The sequence below is a fragment of the Macaca thibetana genome, chromosome 9 (genome assembly GCF_024542745.1).
Source record: "Macaca thibetana thibetana isolate TM-01 chromosome 9, ASM2454274v1, whole genome shotgun sequence".
In the NCBI taxonomy this organism is placed as follows: Eukaryota; Metazoa; Chordata; class Mammalia; order Primates; family Cercopithecidae; genus Macaca; species Macaca thibetana.
In genome coordinates this window covers 53,701,117-53,720,398 of record NC_065586.1, presented here as the reverse complement: position 1 = coordinate 53,720,398, position 19,282 = coordinate 53,701,117, and the positions used below count along the sequence as shown (strand labels likewise).

General features: G+C 46.2%; 1 protein-coding gene and 1 pseudogene across 2 annotated transcripts in view; both read left to right on the top strand.

The window, feature by feature from the left end:
• The first annotated feature begins 3,500 nt into the window (after positions 1–3,500).
• LOC126962477 (60S ribosomal protein L22-like) lies at positions 3,501–3,926 on the top strand (annotated as a pseudogene).
• A 6,828-nt stretch (positions 3,927–10,754) lies between these two features.
• The window catches only part of PLAC9 (placenta associated 9), a 325,463-nt gene continuing 316,935 nt past the window's right edge, over positions 10,755–19,282 (top strand). For both annotated transcript variants that reach the window (XM_050803569.1, XM_050803568.1), the window contains exon 1: positions 10,755–10,932. In XM_050803569.1, the coding sequence (XP_050659526.1) occupies positions 10,869–10,932 (64 nt within the window). In that variant the 5' untranslated portion in view covers positions 10,755–10,868. The remainder of the gene's footprint in view (positions 10,933–19,282) is intronic.

Genomic DNA, 19,282 nt, shown 5'->3' with positions numbered 1-19,282 from the left:
AAAGAGGGAATTGGAAGGGATTGTGTCATTCTTCAGCCAAAAACCCTGCTGGCACCTCTGGCTACAGCATGAAGGGTTACTCTTCTGAGATGGCATTTGAGGCTCTCCATAATCTGACCAAAACTTCCCCCAGATTTACTGCCCACTCTCCTGTCACCCACCCACCTTTGTTAATCTCCATGGCAGGCAGGATGCACTGCTTAGAAAACTCCTACTCATGTTCAAAGACCCCTTTGTGAGGCCTTTACTTTACACCTCTTTCAGAAAGCACAGTTAGCTGCCAGCTCCTCCTTGGTCACCAATCATCTCTCCTGGAAACCTTGATCCTCCTCCAGGGCCACTGCAGGCCTAGCTGGCATTACTCACAACCCCTTCTGCCCTCAGGAGACTTATAACCTACAAGTACATACAGCAAAGAAAGCATAGGGACAGGCCCAGGAAAGCAGGTTAGAGGCAGGTGAGCAAGAGAATTTACATTCTGCTGTGACAATAGATGTTATTATTACTCCCTCTTTGTTGGTGAGGCTCAGAGCGAGGAGGTGAACTGCCTGAAGCTACACTACCAATAAGGACAAAGTCAGGATTTGAACTCAGTTCCTCTGCCTCCCTTACTAAGAGATACTAATTCAGAAATGCTCTGAACAGTCAGCCAAGCAATGTCTTCAGACGGTTTATATTTTACTTCAACTCTCACCTCAAGGAGCCAAAATAAGATCATCTCCCTAGAGAGCATTGCAGAGAAAATTCTCAAAGAGCTTGAGGGAAATGCCAAACCACTCCTACCCACCAAGCCCGCAGGGAATTCAGGAATCATAGGATTCTCAGGAAATAGTCATGGATTTCACAATGAGCTGAATTGACACTTAGCAATGTGAATCCACTGCAAAAACATCTCAAAACCAAGTAAGTGGATACCAGGCACTATGGGTGGCTGAGTTCTTTTGCTGGACCCTCGATTTAGGCCACTTTTCTTCTCTTCTAAATGTGGATTTATCACTTCAAAAGACCCTGGTTGGAAAACTATTATTGCTAAGGGATAATCACAGAACTCATCACATAGGGTAGCAGCCAAGATTAACTGAAAAATAGACTATGTAGCCATGGAATACTACTCAGCCATAAAAATGAATAAAATAATGGCATTTGCAGCAGCCTGGATGGAGGTAGAGACCATTATTCTAAGTGAAGTAACCCAGGAATGAAAAACCAAAGAGCATATGTTCTCACTTGTAAGTGGGAGCTAAGCTATGAAGACGCAATGCATAAGAATGATACAATAGACTTGGGGACTGGGGGAAGAGAGTGTAGGAGGGTGTGAGGGATGGAAGACTACACGCTGAATACAGTGTATACTGCTCAGGTGATGGGTGCACCAAAATCTCAGAAATTGCCACTAAATAACTTATCTATGTTGGCCAGGCGCAGTGGCTCACGCCTGTAATCCCAGCACTTTGGGAGGCCAAGGTGGGTGGATCATTTGAGGTCAGGAGTTCAAGACCAGCCTGGCCAACATGGTGAAACTCTGTCTCTACTAAAAATACAAAAATTAGCTGGGTGGTAGTAGTGTGTGCCTGTAATCCCACCTACTCTGAAGGCTGAGGCAGAAGAATCACTTGAGCCTGGGAGGCAGAGGTTGTGGTGAGCCGAGATGGTGCCACTGCACTCCAGTCTGGGTGACAGAGTGAGAACTTGTGTCAAAAAAAAAAAAAAAATTTATCAATGTAACCAAAAACCACCTGTTCCAAAAACCGTTGAATATATATATAGTTAAAATGAATAAGATCTACTATTTGATGGCAAAACAGGGTGATTATAGTCAACAATAATTTATTGTACATTTTTGTGTTTTTCCTTTTTATTTTTACTGTACCTTTCCTCTGTACATTTAAAAGTAACTAAAAGAGTACAATTAGAAATGTTTGCAACACAAAGAAATAATAAATGTTGAGGTGATAGATACCCCATTTACCCTGAGGTAATTATTACACATTGTATGCCTGCATCAGAACATCTCATGTGCTCCATAAATATATATCTACTATGTACTCATAAAAATTAAAAATATTTCAATCAGAAGAAAATAAATCTATAACAAAATTTTTACAAATTAAAAAAACCAGACCATGTAGTACTTCACACCAGGTTGGACATGAAGTCAAAATCATGAATGTTGGCTATCAGGATTATAACTATTGATATTATAACTGTTAATATTCTTCTTATTATTTTTGAGATAGAGTCTGGCTCTGCACCCAGACTGGAGTGCAGTGGCATGATCTCGGCTCACTGCAACCTCTGCTCCCATGTTCAAGCGATTCTCCTGCCTCAGTCTTCCTGTAGCTGGGATTACAGGTGCACACCACCACATCCAGCTAATTTTTTTAGAGTATTTTTGATAGAGACGGGGTTTCACCATGTTGACCAGGCTGGTCTTGAACTCCTGACCTGGAGTGATCCCCCTTCCTTGGCCTCCTAAAGTGCGGGGATTACAAGATGAACCACCGTGCCCAGCCAATATTTTTTTTTTTTATTTTTTTATTTTTTTGAGACAGTCTTGCTCTGTCACGCAGGCTGGAGTGCCGTGGTGCAATCTCAGCTCACTGCAACCTCCGCTTCCCGGGTTTAAGCAATTCTCATGCCTCAGCCTCCCGAGTAGCTGGGATTACAGGCATGTGCCACCACACCTGGCTAACTTTTGTATTTTTTTTTCTTTCTTTCTCTTTTTTTTTTAGTACAGACAGGGTTTCGCCATGTTGGCCAGGCTGGTTTCAAACTCCTGATTTCAGGTGATCCGACCACCTTGGCCTCCGGAAGTGCTGGGATTATAGGCATGAGCCACCACGCCCAGCCATAACTGTTAATATTAAACCTCCACCCTCACTCTATACTTGGCTTCTCCCTGTACCAAGCAGATCTTCCCATCTTCCCACATCTCCTACCTGGGAGGATTCAGGGCCACATGTAAGAAAAGGGGCAGATTAAAGGGGGTAGGCTTACTGCAGCACAATTCATAATTCCCAAGGTACAGAACCACCTTAAGTGCCCACTGACCAATGAGTGGCTAAAGAAAATGTGGTATATACACACCATGGACTACTACTCAGCCATAAAAAGGAACGAAATAATGTCTTTTGAAGCAACTTGGATGGAGTTGGAGACCATTATTTTAAGTGAAGTAACTCAGGAATGGAAAACCAAACACCACATGTTCTCACTTATAAGTGAGAGTTAAGCTGTGAGGACACAGAGACATACAGAGGGATATAATGGACTCTGGAAACTCAGAAGGGAGAGGATGGGTGGGGAGTGTTGGATGAAATACTACATATTGGGTATGATGAACACTACTTGGGTGGTGCATGCACTAAAATCTCAGAATTCACCATTATACAATTCATTCATGTAACCAAATATAACTTGTACCCCCAAAGCTACTGAAATTTTATAAAATTAATAACAATTTAAAAAGAAACAGGTCTCTTTCTGCCTCCACTGCTGCCATGGCACCTGTGAAAAAGCTTGTGGTAAAGGGGGGCAAAAAAAAAGAAGCAGGTTCTGAAGTTCATTCTTGATTGCACCCACCCCGTAGAAGATGGAATCATGGACGCTGCCAATTTGGAGCAGTTTCTGCAAGAGAGGATCAAAGTGAACTGAAAAGCTGGGAAACTTGGCAGAGGGGTGGTGACCTTCAAAAGGAGCAAGAGAAAGATCACCGTGACATCTGAGGTGCCTTTTTCCAAAGGTATTTGAAATATCACACCAAAAAATATTTGAAGAAGAATAATCTACGTGATTGGTTTGCATAAAAATATTTGAAGAAGAATAATCTACATGATTGGTTTGCATAGCTGCTAACAGCAAAGAGAGTTATGAATCACGTTACTTCCAAATTAACCAGGACGAGAAAGGAGGAAGACAAGGATTAAATTTCATTTATCTGGAATATTTTGTATGAATTCTTGAATAAAACTTGGGAACCAAAAAAAAAAAGAAAGAAAAAGAAACAAAAATCTTCTTATTTTTTTCTTTTTTTTGAGATGGATCTCACTCTGCCGCCCAGGCTGACATGCAGTAGTGTAATCATAGTTTACTACAGCCTCGACTTCCCAAGCTCCTGCCATCCTTCCGTATCAGCCTCCAGAATAGCTGGGACTACAGGTGTGTGCCACCACACCCGGCTAATTTTTAAATTTTTTTGTAGAGACAGAGTATGGTTGTGTTGTCCAGGCTGGTCTTGAACTCCTGAACTCAAGTCATCTTCCCGCCTCAGCCTCCTAAAGTGCTAGGATTACAGGAGTGAGCCACTGTATCCAACCCCCAAAAAACTTAAATCTCAACCCGTCGAGTCGCCCCCTCCTTTTCCTTCCCCCAAGAGAGACATCCACACTTCACTGGCTCACTTTCTCTGGCTATAACTTCTGTGCCTTGGTATAGTAGCCCCTCTCCATCTGTGCAGAGAGTGGGCTAGCCTTGCCCTGCGCCCACTGAGAGCTCTCCTGGCATGGGTCTTCCTGGTACCTCTGGAAATCCTCTCTTGTGCCCAAGGGAGAAGACAAGGAGGCTTTGTACAGCTCAGGCCCTCCCAGCCACTGAGGCTCTTTTAATTGGGCTGTGCTCTCACCCCATCTTTCTCCCCAGAGAGATGACCAGCCCCTATTTCCTGTTTCCTTTGGCCCATTCCCTTTGGGTATGGGTTGGGAGAGAAAGCCCCTGCCAGATTTCCCACCACTTGTGCCCCGGCCCAGTCAGGCTGGGAGGACCTGAGCACATCCTTTAGCATTGCCTGTGGAGGCAGCACAGGTGCCTGGGAGGCAAATCCCCAAATCCCTAACTAGTCTCTGTGTGCCCTGGGCCACCTCCTAACTTCTCCAAGCCTCACATTCTGTATGCTCCCATGGCCCTGGCAGGTACCGTCACAATCTGCGTGGTTTGTGAGGCTACCTGCCAGGGTCATGGAAGAATTAAGTGAAAAAGAAACGTCTGCACATTAGGGCACTTTATTCATGCAGGTGGTTATGAGCGTTCTCCCCTAACTGCACGGGGCTTGCCACTCTACACCCCCCGTATCCCATTTGTCCCTCTCTTACCTCCACTCTTCTTCAGATTCTCTATTTAGTGCCTTTCCTGGGACTTGAGAGTCAAGAGGCCTGATCATGCTGAGGACCATAAATTTTGGAATCAGATCTACCTAGCTTCCAAACTGGGATCAGCCACCCTCTACCCTTGAATCAGATATATTTAATAGATCTTATTCTTTTTAATGGGGATAAGGATATCTACTTGATAGGTTTACTGATGCAAGGATTAAATAGGATAATGCATATACAGCCTTAGCACAATACCAGATTCAGAGAAGTTTAGCAAATAATAGAATAATAATAAATAATAAGAGGTATGATTAGATCCAGCTGGCTACCCACCTTGCTTTGAGGCCTGGCATATCGTTGGCATATTTCTCTAGTTCCTGTCACTGATGCCAGTCTCCCCTATCTTTAATTTCACTGGTCACTTTCAAGAATATTAGAAGGGGGAGGTTTGTTAACTGGGTCCACTGGCTCCATAGTATCATTTTGCCCAGGAGTTTTCTTTTACATGTTTGGGCTGGTTTCTGTTGGTATACGGAAATAAATTGATTTCCAAACACTTATCTTAAATTTTTTTTTTTTTTTTTTTTGAGACAAAGTCTCACTCTGTCTCCCAGGCTGGAGTGCAATGGCACGATCTCAGCTCACTGAAACCTCTGCCTCCTGGGTTCAAGCAATTCTGCCTGAGCCTCCCTAGTAGCTGGGATTATAGGCATGTGCTACCACGCCGGGCTAATTTTTGTATTTTTAGTGGAGACAGGGTTCCATGTTGACCAGGCTGGTCTTGAACTCCTGACCTCAAGTGATCCACCTGCCTCTGTCTCCCAAAGTGCTGGGATTACAGGCGTGAGCCACCATGCCCAGCCAAACACTTGTTGATAATGGCATCTTTTTTTATTTTTTTAATTTTTAAATTTAATTTTAAATTTTTAAATTATTATTTTTTAGAACAGTGTCTCACTCTGTCACCCAGGCTGGGGTGCAGTGGTGTGATCATAGCTCACTGCAGCCTTAAACTACTAGGCTTAAGCGATCTTCCTGCTTCAGCCTCCCCAGTAATAGGTACGTGCCACAACGCCCAGCTAATGTGTGGTTTTTTTTTTAATTTTTAGTAGAGGTAGCCGGGCGTGGTGGCTCACGCCTGTAATCCCAGCACTTTGGGAGGCTGAGGCGGGCGGATCACAAGGTCAGGAGATGGAGACCTTCCTGGCTAACACGGTGAAACCTCGTCTCTACTAAAAATACAAAAAATTAGCCGGGTGTGGTGGCGGGCACCTGTGGTCCCAGCTACTCGGGAGGCTGAGGCAGGAGAATGGCGTGGGCCCGGGAGGCAGAGCTTGCAGTGAGCCAAGATCACGCCACTGCACTCCAGCCTGGGCAACAGAGCGAGACTCCGTCTCAAAAAAAAAAAAAAAAAAAAAAAATTTTAGTAGAGGTGGAGTCATGCTGTGTTGCCAAGGCTGGTTTCGAACTCCTGGGCTCAAGTGATCCTCCAACCTTGGCCTCCCAAAGTGCTGGGATTATAGGCATGAGCCACCATGGCTGGCCAATAATGGCATCTTTACCTCATTCCTGATTTAATAAAGAATACATTTCTCCTTTCTCTGGTATGTACATATGAACTATTTAAGATAAAAGTCGTTGGCCGGGCATGGTGGCTCATTCTTGTAATCCCAGCACTTTGGGAAGCTGAGGCGAGGATCACTTGAGCCCAGGTGTTTGAGACCAGCCTGGGCAACACAGCAAGACCCCTCATCTCTATTTTTATTTTTTTTAATTTGAAAAGCTATAAATATAAAAATTAAAAAGAGTTATCTTGTTAAGGAAATGTCCCATTATTTCCTTTATTTTTATCCTAAGTTTGTTGTTATTACTGTTTTTAAGTTAGGGAGGCCTGTTTAATTTAATCAAATATGGTTTCAGGATTTATTGAAATTATGTCTATTTTGCATTTTTGTTTCCTTGACCTTGTGACAGACATGATGCAGAGAGATTTTCCCAGAACTCCCCTTGGAAGTGAGTAGCTAGCAAACTACTTTATGTTCAAAGTAGTGGTAAAAGGATGGACTAGGCGATAAAGAGCATTAGGACATTTGGATACTCATTTAGGGAGAAATTTAAGTTTGATTCCTTCCTTGCAACCACATAAAAATTCTAGATGGATTAGACATTAGACCTTGAGAAAACCTTAAAACGATTTGAAGGAAACATAGAGAAATATCTTCACAGCCTTGATTCGAGGAATCATAAGTAAGTTGTAAACTCTATAAGCCATAAAAGAAAACATTGAGAGATTTGGCTATCTAATATTCAAAACTTCTGAATGCTGAAAGACACCACCAAGACACTTAAAGATAATGGAAGGCTGGAAGAAGACATTGCCAACATATGTAACAGGCACTGCATTAATAATCTGAGCATATCAAGGAAAGGGAGGAAAATAGAAAAAAGTGATCAAAGAGGCAAATAAAGCTTAACCTCACTCATAATAAATAGCATGTAAATAAAAATAATAACAAGGTAACATTTTCCGTCATCAAGCTGTCAAAATTTTAAATAATAAATATCCAGTGTTGGAGAATGTAGGTGATCGCTAGGTTTACACTTCAGGTATCGCCAGTATTTTATGTAAATGGCGCCCCCTGCAGCCCAATTCCTACCTAGACTAACATATGCTCAGGTGCACCTTGGAACAGCGCTGGAAGACCCCTGTCCCTCCTGTGGGCTTTGTGACAATTTGGGGAACAGTTTTTGGCCTACCTGGCAAAATGTAAAAAGTCCTTTGATGCAATGATTTCTCTTCCAGCCTTTCAGAAATACATGAATATGTACTTTGTACATAAAGATATATGCAAAAGTATGTTTATTAAATCTTATTTTATATTGGAGAGAAAAAGGAAGCAATCTACATGTCCGTCAATAGGGGACTGTTTGGATAAATAATGCTGCTTGTATCCATTCATGGGATATTTTGTAACTCTTAAAAGGAATGAAGTGGATTTATCTGTACTCATATAGATTGATCTCCAATATTATTATTATTATTATTATTATTTTAAGACGGAGTCTTGCTCTGTTACCCAGGCTGGAATGCACTGGTGCAATCTTGGCTCACTGCCACTTCCACCTTCTGGATTCTGATTCTCCTGCCTCAGCCTCCTGAGTAGCTGGGACTACAGGCCCCCAACCATGCCCTGCTAATTTTTTTGTATTTTTAGCAGAGACGGAGTTTCACCATGTTGGCCAGGCTCATCTCAAATTCCTGACCTCAGGTGGTCCGCCCACCTCGGTCTACCAAAGTGCTGGGATTACAGGCGTGAGCCACTGCCCCCAGCCAAGATTTAATGTTATGACTGAGATAAACATGAATGAAAGCAAATCTTCAAAATATCTATGACTTGATCTCATGTATATACGTTTGTGACTGATTATACATTAGATAGATGGGGAATGCATAGACTGGGAACAGGCAGAGCCTACCAAGTCAAAGGAACTGGACCTGAATGGTTGGACAGAGGGAATTCTTAAAAGAAAAGACTTTCGGCCAGCGCAGTGGCTCAAGCCTGTAATCCCAGCACTTTGGGAGGCCGAGACGGACGGATGACAAGGTCAGGAGATCGAGACCATCCTGGCTAACACAGTGAAACCCCGTCTCTACTAAAAAATACAAAAAACTAGCCAGGCGAGTTGGCGGGCGCCTGTAGTCCCTGCTACTCGGGAGGCTGAAGCAGGAGAATGGCGTAAACCCGGGAGGCGGAGCTTGCAGTGAGCTGAGATCCGGCCACTGCACTCCAGCCTGGGCGACACAGCGAGACTCCGTCTCAAAAAAAAAAAAAAAAAAAAGAAAATGTTTGAGTGAAGGAGAAAGGACAAGATGGAGGAAGGTGAACAAGAAGGCATAATCCATGTTGCTTCCGGGTTCTTCCTCACCAAGTTTCCCTCCCGCGGGAAAATGCAGCCCACCCTGGGAAGATGCAGATCAACCGAGCATGTGCCAGGTGATGTCAATCTGAAGAGATGGAAACTTACCCGGCCACGCCTACAGAGACGCCCCTATCACACCCTTATCCCCGCCCACTGCCCTCCCCCTTCCAGTACCAATGCATAAAAGTCTGCCACCGGCAGGAGCCAGGGTGACTTCTTCGCCCCGGCATTTGTGGACCAGAGAACATCACCCCAGAGCCTCTGGTGCGACTTCCCTGGCCCCCCACACCTGAGGACCAGAGAACCTCGCCCCAGAGTGTGTGCATATTTGCAATAAAAGACTGCCACTTTCTTACATACTTTGGCCTCATGTTTAATTATTTAGCTCTCCTAAATTAAGTTACATTAAATTAAATCAAAACAGAAAAGACTTTCATGTTTTACTCTGTATACTCAGTTACTTTATGCTCTACTACAACAATAATGTATATGTTTTGTGTGTGTGTGTGTGTGTATGTGTTTTCTTAATCTTACATTCAAAATATAAGGTAGTCCACTGGCTCTGAGCTACAAGAATCCTTATGGGTTTGGCAGTTCTTTGACAACTTCCCACCTGGCTAAACTATCAAGGAATGTCCTACCACCAAGCGTGAGAAATTCTTGGCATTCCTGAAATAAATTCTTCTTCTGAGCCAGCTCATGTGGGCATCATAATCTCCTCGAAGGCTTTTAAAAGATTTAGATCTGAGTCTGTCTCACATTCTCGGGTTCAGAACCAAAATTTCTCTGTCTGAGGCTATTATCTTGCTCTGGAGGAGGGAGTGAGAACTGGATCACTGGTTAGCGTGGTGACTGTTTTGGACAATTGCGTAGCCACAGCCACGAACACAGAAGGCAGAGAGGCAGCCTTGATCTGCAAGGGCTCCAGGCTACCTCAATGGGGACCCTGGATGGACAAAGGCATTCTCCCAGGCTTGGTGATGAAAGCGTTCCACTGACAGCCAGGCAAGGCGCTCAGGACTCTGCAGCAGAGAAGTTAGAGCTGCAGCTTTTTTGCTTTTGTGCTTTCACTAAAACTCAATTTGTTGTTGCACTTGTTGGATGGTCATGTCCCACAGGGGAAGTTTCCAGTACTGGGTTCTAAACTTTGGACTGCTTGTACCATCTTACTTGTCCCCTCATTAATAATGAATTAAATAAAATCTTTAGTATATGCTAATTTCATGTCTTTACAAGAGTCACGATTTTTTTTTTTTTTTTTTTTTTTTTTGAAAAGTACCTTTTCACATTGCTATCACTCCCTTACCAGAGCAGTGAGTTTCTGGGTCTCCTTCTTAGGGGCAGACACTGTCCCATGTAATTAGAATTAATTTGTTGCTCGTAGGTGGACAGAGAAAAGCTTCCACACTCCCGGGAGACAGGGGTTCAGATCCTGTGCCGTGGCTGAGAGTGATGCCGAGGAAGACACTTCTCTCCGAGTCTTAGTCTGCCCGCCTGTGAAACGGGCTCACAACAAACCCCTGACCCCAGGCTCGGTCGCCTTGAGTCCAAGACCTCACCCAATCCCCCTCACCCCCCGGGCCCTCAGGAGGCGCGGGGACTCGGGGAGGGGGCGGCCCCTTCCTCGGGAGGCGCCCAGGTGGCACGTCGGTGCCTCAGCTTCTGGGGTCTCTGGGCTCCGCGCTGCCCGTGGGATGCAGAGGGGCCTCTGGAGGGGGCGGGTTCTCTCGAGCCAGAAAGCCCGGAGCCGCCCAGGAATTTTGGCTCGAACTGAGAGCACTTCCTCCCGGGCCGGCCGGGCGCGATCCGGGAAGGGCGGCTGCGGGCAGACGCGGCGCTGCGCTCTGCCGGGCCGGCACCATGCGGCCCCTGCTCTGCGCGCTGGCCGGGCTGGCCCTGCTCCGCGCCGCGGGCTCTTTGGCCGGTGAGTGGGGCACGGGGCGCGACAGGGGACCTGGAGCCGGGGAGACCCGCAGATGGCGAGGAAGGAATGAGCAAGAGAGCGACACAGAGAGAGAGCTGGACACAGCAGCGAGATGGAGAGAGAAGCAGATGCAGGGAGGGAGGGATGGAGAGAAAGATTGAGAGGAAACAGACTCAGAAAAAGGCAGAGAAGTAGAGCAACGGAGGGATAAAGGAGAGAGGAAAGAATAAACAGTGAAAAGGAAAAGGAGAGGCCGAGACAGAAAGAGGCTTTCCCTGAACAAATATGAACTAGGATAGAAAGAAAAAGGAGTTTGAGAGACAGAAGAAGAAGGAAAGAGAAAGAGTGATTGAAATGGCAAGGGGTGGAGGGAGAGAGGATATTGAAGAAAAGAGAAAGATTTGAGAGAGACCAAAAAGGAGAGAGAGAGAAGCTTGATGCCCGGAGTAGAGCTGGCAAGAGAGAAGGAGCCAGGATCTGGAGTGGGAGGTCACAGCTGCTGGGTGGGGCAGCCCAGGAGGCCAGCTCCGTCTCAGAGGGCCAGTGGAGGCTCAGGCCTGGCTTTACAGGACATTGCATAACAAGCCAGACTCCATAGGGTGACTAACCCAGGCTAGCCCAGCACAGCCTTAAAGAATCAGGCGGGGGGCCCAGGAGAAAGGCCACCTATTCACCTGCCAGGTGGCCTCAGGTGGTTCTGCGGTCGATGAAGAAGTCACCTCCCAGTTTCCAGGGAGCTTCTCTGGGGAACTGAGCTGTTCTGGGTGGAGATCGGGGACCGGGTGGAGGTAGAGAGCTGTGCCGAAGGGAGAGGCTGTCTGGGTACTTCATTAGCTGGGTTCCTTGCCTTTCACTGTTCACTTTCTTCCCCCCACCTCCCTCTCAGGCGGGGGGATCACGAGGTCAGGAGATCAAGACCAGCCTGGCTAACACGGTGAAACCCTATCTCTGCTAAAAATACAATAATTAGCCGGGCGTGGTGACACATACCTGTAGTCCCAACTACTCAGGAGGCTGAGGCAGGAGAATCACTTGAACCTGGGAGGTGGAGGTTGCAGTGAGCCGAGATGAAGCCACGGCAATCCAGCTTGGGTGACAGACCAAGATTCTGTCTCAAAAAAAAAAAAAAAAAGAAGAAGAAGAAGAAGAAAAGAAAGAAAGTATTCATGTATTAGTGTAATTTCACACTGATTTCATACATTTTTGTGCATAATCTTTCAGATTTTAGATGACATATCTTAACTTTTGATTATGAAAACTTTTGGATACAAAACACAAAATAATAGTATATGAAAGAATCATATAAGGTACTTATCACCCCTACTTCAACAAGTATCAGTTCATGGGCAGTTTTATCTCATCTATAGTTTCCACCCTCTCTCCCCTCCCTGGATTATTTTAAAGGAAATCCAGGCATTGTGTATTTTCTTTTCTTTTCTTCCTTCTTTTTTTTTTTTTTTTTTGACAGTGTCTCATTCTGTCACCCATGCTAGAATGCAGTGGTGCAATCTCAGCTCACTGCAACCTCCGCCTCCTGGGTTCAACTGATTATCCTGCCTCAGCCTCCCAAGTAGCTGGGACTACAGGCAAGCACCATCATACCTGACTACTTTTGGTATTTTTAGTACACACAGGATTTCACCATGTTGGCCAGACTGGTCTCGAACTCCCAAACTCAGATGATCCCCCCGCCTCGGCCTCCCAAAGTGTTGGGATTACAGATGTGAGCCACAGCGCCTGGCCTGGCATCATGTATTTTCATCTATAAACACTCTTTTAATAAACACAACTGCAATGCCATGATCACACTCCAAAAGCCGTGACTGAATATCATTAAATATTCAATCACTGTTCAAATGTCCTTGATTGATTGTGTCATATCTTTTTGCAATTCATTTGTTTAATCCAAATAAGGTTACATACACTGCATTTGGTCAATATGTCTATTAGATCTCTTTAAATATGTAAGTTTTCTCTCCCCCTTTTTTTACTTAAATTTTTGTTGTTGTTGAAGAAACTAAGTTTGTCCTGTAAAGTTTTCCGCTTTTAGATTTTGCTAATTGCATCCCTTTGATGTCATTTAAATACCTCCACCCCTTATATTTTCTATAAATGGAGAGCTATCTCTAGCATGTCCGACTTCCAACCTTGGTTTCTTTCTTTCTTTTCTTTTCTTTTCTTTCTTTCTTTTCTTTTCTTTTCTTTCTTTCTTTTCTTTCTTTTTTTTTTTTTTTTTTTTTTTTGAGACAGAGTCTTGTTTTGTCATCCCGGGTGGAGTGCACTGGTGTGATCTTGGCTCATCACAACCTCTGCCTCCCAGGTTCAAGCAATTCCCGTGCCTCAGCCTCCTGAGTAGCTGGGATTACAGATGTGCACCACCACGCCAGGCTAATTTTTGCATTTTTTAGTAGAGACGGGGACGGCGGGGGTGGGTTTCACCATGTTGGCCAGGCTGGTCTCGAACTCCTGACATCAAGTGATCAGCCTTCCTCAGCCTCCCAAAGTGCTGGGATTACAGGCATGAGCCACCGCGCTGGGTCGCAGTCTTGGTTTCTTTTAACAGCACTCAGAGAAACCTTTATCCCTGATAGCTTTTTAGACCATGAGCCACCACGCCCGGCCTGTATTTTGGAGTTTTTTATAGAATCACTTGAAGAATAGTGTTCTGCAGCTTTCAAAAATAATCAAAACCCATGGATGATTTCGAATGAATCATACATTTTAATACAAATATTGGATGTGGTAAATTTATTATTCTATTATATTGAATGTGGTCAAATATAATTAACCACCAAGTGGCCAGGGTTGCTTTTCAAAGCAGAGTGTGACTTTGACAATTCAGAAGATACAGCAGCACCTTTCAGAGATGCCACTGAGAAAACATTTCTCATCACCCAACATGCAGAAATCATCTGCGCTGTGGCACTTTCTTACTGTTTGGGTCCAGATAAAAAAGGTCTCCCTGTAAGGCCTGTAAGTAGAAGGAGCGGTACTTCCGCCTCAGACGATGGGACCCAGCGGCCACGTCTCTTTAACTGGGGCAGCCAGCCCAGCCCAGCCCTCCCCTGGGGCCTCCAGGCCCCACAGCAGCCTGTTCTCACCAGCACAGGATGCCCCGCCCGTGGCCACCATCCAGGGTGCACATCAGGCCCCAAGCAGGAGCCGGGCCAGAGAAAACAACGCAGCATCCAAGGAGGTCCATTTCCCAACTGGCAGGGCCTGGGAGAGCAGGAGGAAAGGAAGGAAGGGAGCCCTGCGGAGCCACAGCCTTGGCTGCTCAGGGTTAATCATCATAATCCTTCAGCCTTTTCCACTCCCCTTGTCTGAGCCACTGACAGCCCTGTGGGTGCATATGCATGTCTACTATTTTATTTTTATTTTTATTTTTTTTTACAAGACAGGGTCTTTCACTGTCACCCAGGCTGCAGTGCAGTGGTGCAATCGTAGCTGACTGTAGTCTCAAACTCCTGGGCTCAAACAGTTCTCCCACCTCAGTTTTCCAAATAACTGAGACTACAAGTATATGCCACCAATCTAGGCTAATTTTTTTATTTTTATTTTTATTTATTTATTTATTTATTTATTTATTTATTTATTTTGTAGAAACAGAATCTCACTGTGTTGCCCAGGGTGGCCTCAAACTTCTGGCTTCAAGCGATCCTCCTGCCTCAGCCTCCTAAAGCTCTGGGATTACAGGTGTGAACCACTGAGCCCAGCTCTTGTAGGCCTCTTGAGGCCTCTCTGCAGCCTCCAAAAGACAGAGAAGAATTAAGGATGCACTACACAGGGGAGTGAGGGCCTCGGGCCTACCCTACCCCATTTTATGGAGGAGGCAGCAGAGGCTCAGGGAGGAGAAGAAACTTTCTCACAATCCCACAATCATTAGTGGCTGAACCAGGCTGAGAACAGGGGTCTCCAGCATGTTTTCTACCACGATGCGTTCAAGTCAGCGCTATGGTGAGGACACTGGTGCGGAGGGAGCAGGCAGTACAATGTCAGGCCCTGCTCCAATCTTGCTCTCTCAGATGCACTCCGTGGAGGCCCCGATGAGCTCATGGACAGTTGCTCCGGGGTGCACAGAGCACAGTTTTGTCCAGATGTGAAGGATTAGTGCTGAGCCATGTTGGGAGTGACCTCAGCCCAGCCTTTTCCCTGGAGGGGTTTTGGAGCCAAGTTAGACCTCATTACAGACACGTAGAGAACAGGGTGTTTTAGGCCAGTGGAGAGAAGCAGGCTCTGGTTGTTCCTGACTTCTAAAGCCGCCAGACTCCCACTTGGCTGGCAGGGTCACACCGCATTCCTCTGGCCTAAGCCTGGAGGAAGTGTGTGAGGGGAGAGTGGCTAGGGTCTGGGAGAGGGCAGGTGAGCCTCAGGGGAAAGCCTTGGCCAAAGGCCTCTGGACAGAGCCAGCAGGAGGTATGGGTATCCACAGACTTATGACGACAGGCCTTCCCCCAGGACAGCCACTCTGTCTGTGGGGAACAGCTCTTCCGGCCCCCTCAGAGCTTTTCCTCTCCAAGCTGAGCAGCCCAGTTTTAGCTGAGACAATTGAGTTAAAATTTGGAGTCCCAGACTGGGTGCGGTGGTTCACACCTATAATCCCAGCACTTTGGGAGGCCGAGGCAGGCGGATCACTTAAGCCCAGGGGTTTGAGCTTAGCCTGGGCAACACAGTGAAACCCCATCCCTACAAAAATTACAAAACGTAGCCAGGCATGGTAGTGTGTGCCTGTAGTCCCAGCCACTCTGGAGGCTGAGGTGGGAGAATTGCTTGAACCCGGGAAGAAGAGGTTGTAGTGAGCCATGACCATGCCACTGCATTTCAGCCTGGGTGACAGAGTGAGATTCTGTCTGGAAAAAAAAAAAAAAAAAAAAGGAGTCCCTTCCCATAACCTCCTCTAGACTTGCTCCTGCCTCTCAAGGGCCTTCTCAGGATGTGGGGCCAGGATAGAGCATAGCCTCCAGGGGCCTCTCTGTCTCTGAATATTTTACATGGATGCCTGCAGCCCACGATGGCTGCTGCTTTCTGCTGACAACCCCATCAGACTTGTGTTATGGAACATTTCAAACCGTGCACACAACAGTAGACAGAATCGCTGAATGCGACCCCATGTGCTCATCACCAGCTTCAACAATTAGCAACTCTCAGCCCATCCTGTTGGCTCTAAACATCCACGCATGCCTCTCCCCCATCCCCACCAAGGCCTGAATTATTTACTTTGGAAGTAAATCCAAGACAGCACAGCCTTTCATCTGTAAATATTTCAGTATACGTCTTTAAAGGACTCTCCTTAAAAAAATAACCAAAGCACCATTATGATGTCCTCCTCCCTCCCCAGATTCAACAATAACACCATTATCTTTTGAAAAGTCTTTTCTAAGTTCAGTGGAGGGAAATAATGGAAAGGATAATTTGAAAAACAGATTGTTCTCCACAAAAGATGCTCAGAGTGGAAGGACGTTTTGTCCCTGGTCTTGTTCTTATCCCTGAGTGGAAGAGCTGAGAGCTAGATAGAGTTGGAATCAGAAACTCACAGGGTAGGGGCTCCACCTTGCTGAGATGAGGCCGGGAGGTCAGGGTGCCTGAGGTCCAGGCATTTGCAGATGGTGAGATCTTGGGCAAATCACTCGGCCTCTCAGAGTTACACATCCATCACCAGCTCTGTCTTACCTCAAGACCTGCCCCACTTCTAGACAACTGCAGGTGGCCCCTTGGCCAACCCTTCCAACACCAAGGCCTTACAGCTACAAGCCTTGCACGTAGAGAGATCAAGTTCCATAACTGTCTCCCCCCATTGAGCTTTGGATGCTCACATCCATGGCCACAGCCTTAATATTGTCACTATCTGAAGCTGCTCTACCTCTAAAAGCTAAAATTGCAATATTCTTTACCTCTTGTTCCTCGTGTGATTCCTAAGACCTCCGTCTCTTCAGCCCCCGTTTCTCCCAATTTATTGGCCCCCTTCTTGGCCTCATTTCCTTCCTTATTCCAGCTGGATTCCAGGGCTCCTGTCCTAAACCCCTGACTGGCCAAATCTCAGTTCCTTGGCCCCTTGCCTCCACCACATCCATCCTGCAGACTCCTAGGTTTCAGCTCCATCCAGCCATCTGTCTTTGCTGCTCTACGCCCAGACTATGGAGCGTTGCTGGGGGAGGACTCGTGCTTCCAGGATTCCTTGTTGATGCCAACTCATTCTGCATGGTCCTCCCACACTGCATCCCTCATTCTGCACATCCTCTTTCGAAGCCCTCTCTTTATTCAAGTCCCTTACCTAGTGGTGCACTGATAGACTGGCTCTTAAAAAAAAAAGGGGTGTGGGTCATTGATTTCAGTGGTGTAAATGTTCCCATCATGGCCACCATTTTTTTTTTAACTTAAAAAATTTTTTCTTTTTAGAGCTGGGGTCTCACTATGTTGACCAGGCTGGTCTCGAACTCCTGGACTCAAGCGATCCTCCCACTCGGCCTCCCAAAGTGCTAGGATTACAGGCACGAGCTGCCATTTCCAGACACCATGGTCACTATTTTAATGTCTGTGTTTAGCAACCTACTCAAAGAATTCTTGTCATTGTAACATCTAGCTCTCTTCCCTACGTGATCTCCATCTTATTGCACAGAGTAAACAGAGGCCATCAGGTGGGAGCTCACTCCACTTTTTGGCCCCTAGTTAGATGGTTTGCCTTTGCCTGTTTTTGCTGCGTTTCCTCTGTCTTCCTTCCAGATGTGGTCCCCCCTGCTCTGGATCCAGGGCCTCCCATCAGTTCAGGAAGTGCATTCCTTGGGTTCTCCTGTCTTCCTCCTGTCCCTCAGGCTGTAAGCATGGTGTGTTTTCCAATACTTTAAAAAAAAAAAAAAAAAAAAAAAAAAACAACCATAAATACTTCTCTAGACCTTGCGATCCAATCTCCCTTCCTTCACAGCCAAGCTTCATGGAATTTTCCAGATTCCAAGTTTCTACTCCCAACCTCACCTTCCCTTCTCATCTCCCAGTAATCCAAACTCTGCTTTTCCACCACTCCTAAAAGTGCTGGGGTAAAATTTAGCAGGGCCTTTCTGTGCTCTCTTTCCAGTCCTTAACTTGCTACACCTCCCCGCTGCTTTTGGTCATGCTGACCCTTTTCATCCTCTGTAGAATCTATAAAGCTCCTGGCTTCTCTTGACTTCTGGGGCAGCACCCTCCTTCCTGAGTGGCAGCGTTCTCCAAGGTTCCAGCCACCCTGATGCCCCACAGGCATCTCAGGGTTACCAACTCTGAAACCCGAACTTGGAATCAGGGCTCTCAGACTTCTGCTATGAGGGTTGATGGTGCCTGGAAGAGCTAACTCAAGAAGAACAACGGTGAATCAGGAGTTGAGTGGGTTGAATGGCAGATCCTCTGCTTATGAGTAGTGACTTTGGACACATCCTTTCACCCTTCTGTGCATCAGTTTTCCTATGTGTAGATTGGGCATAACAACAGGTAGTTGGAGAGGTTAAGTTAGCACCCTACATGGTGCATGGTAAGCGCTCATCACATGCCAACTGTTACTAATGGGTTTCCAGCCTCAATGCTGCTACTAAAATATCTCCTCTCATTTCCTTCCTCACTATTCCTACAGCTCCTGCTTCTGCTTATCACTTCTCCCTCACCCCTCTTATCCTGATTGCTGCAGTAACCTCCTGCCTTCAAAGGCATCTCCCTCCAATCTATTCCCTCTATTTTAAAAATTCATGTTTGACCCTGTGACTTTTCTGTTAAAATAAATCCCCTTGGCCTGGCATGGTGGCTCACACCTGTAATCCCAGCACTTTGGAAGGCCGAGGCGGGCGGATCACCTGAGGTCAGGAGTTTGAGATCAGCCTGACCTACATGGTGAAACCCTGTCTCTACTAAAAATACAAAAATTAACAGGGCGTGGTGGCAGGACTTGTAATCCCAGCTACTCGGGAGGCTGAGGCAGGAGAATCACTTGAACCCAGGAGGCGGAGGTTGGAGTGAGCCGAGATCGAACCATTGCACTTCAGCCTGGGCGACAGAGCGAGACTCTGTCTCAGAACAAACAAACAAGCAAACAAACAAAACAAGCATCAGAACTGGTTTATTAAAGTCCCTGGGTTAAAACTCTACCCCCTTGGCTTCATTTCCAGGACTTCCCTCTCCAGTCTATCTCCCGCCCACCCTGTATCTCCAGCCACTGCAGGCTGCCTGCAGGGTTTACACAGTGAGCCATGCTCTTTCAGACCCCTCCATCATTGCAGCTCCCTGGCTGAAGCCCGTACTCCCTTCCTCCCTGGGCTTTACCTCCTTGAGGAAGTTCATCTGGGTCTGTAGGTGGCTGTGACTGTAGAGACTGGTGGGATTGAGATGGCTG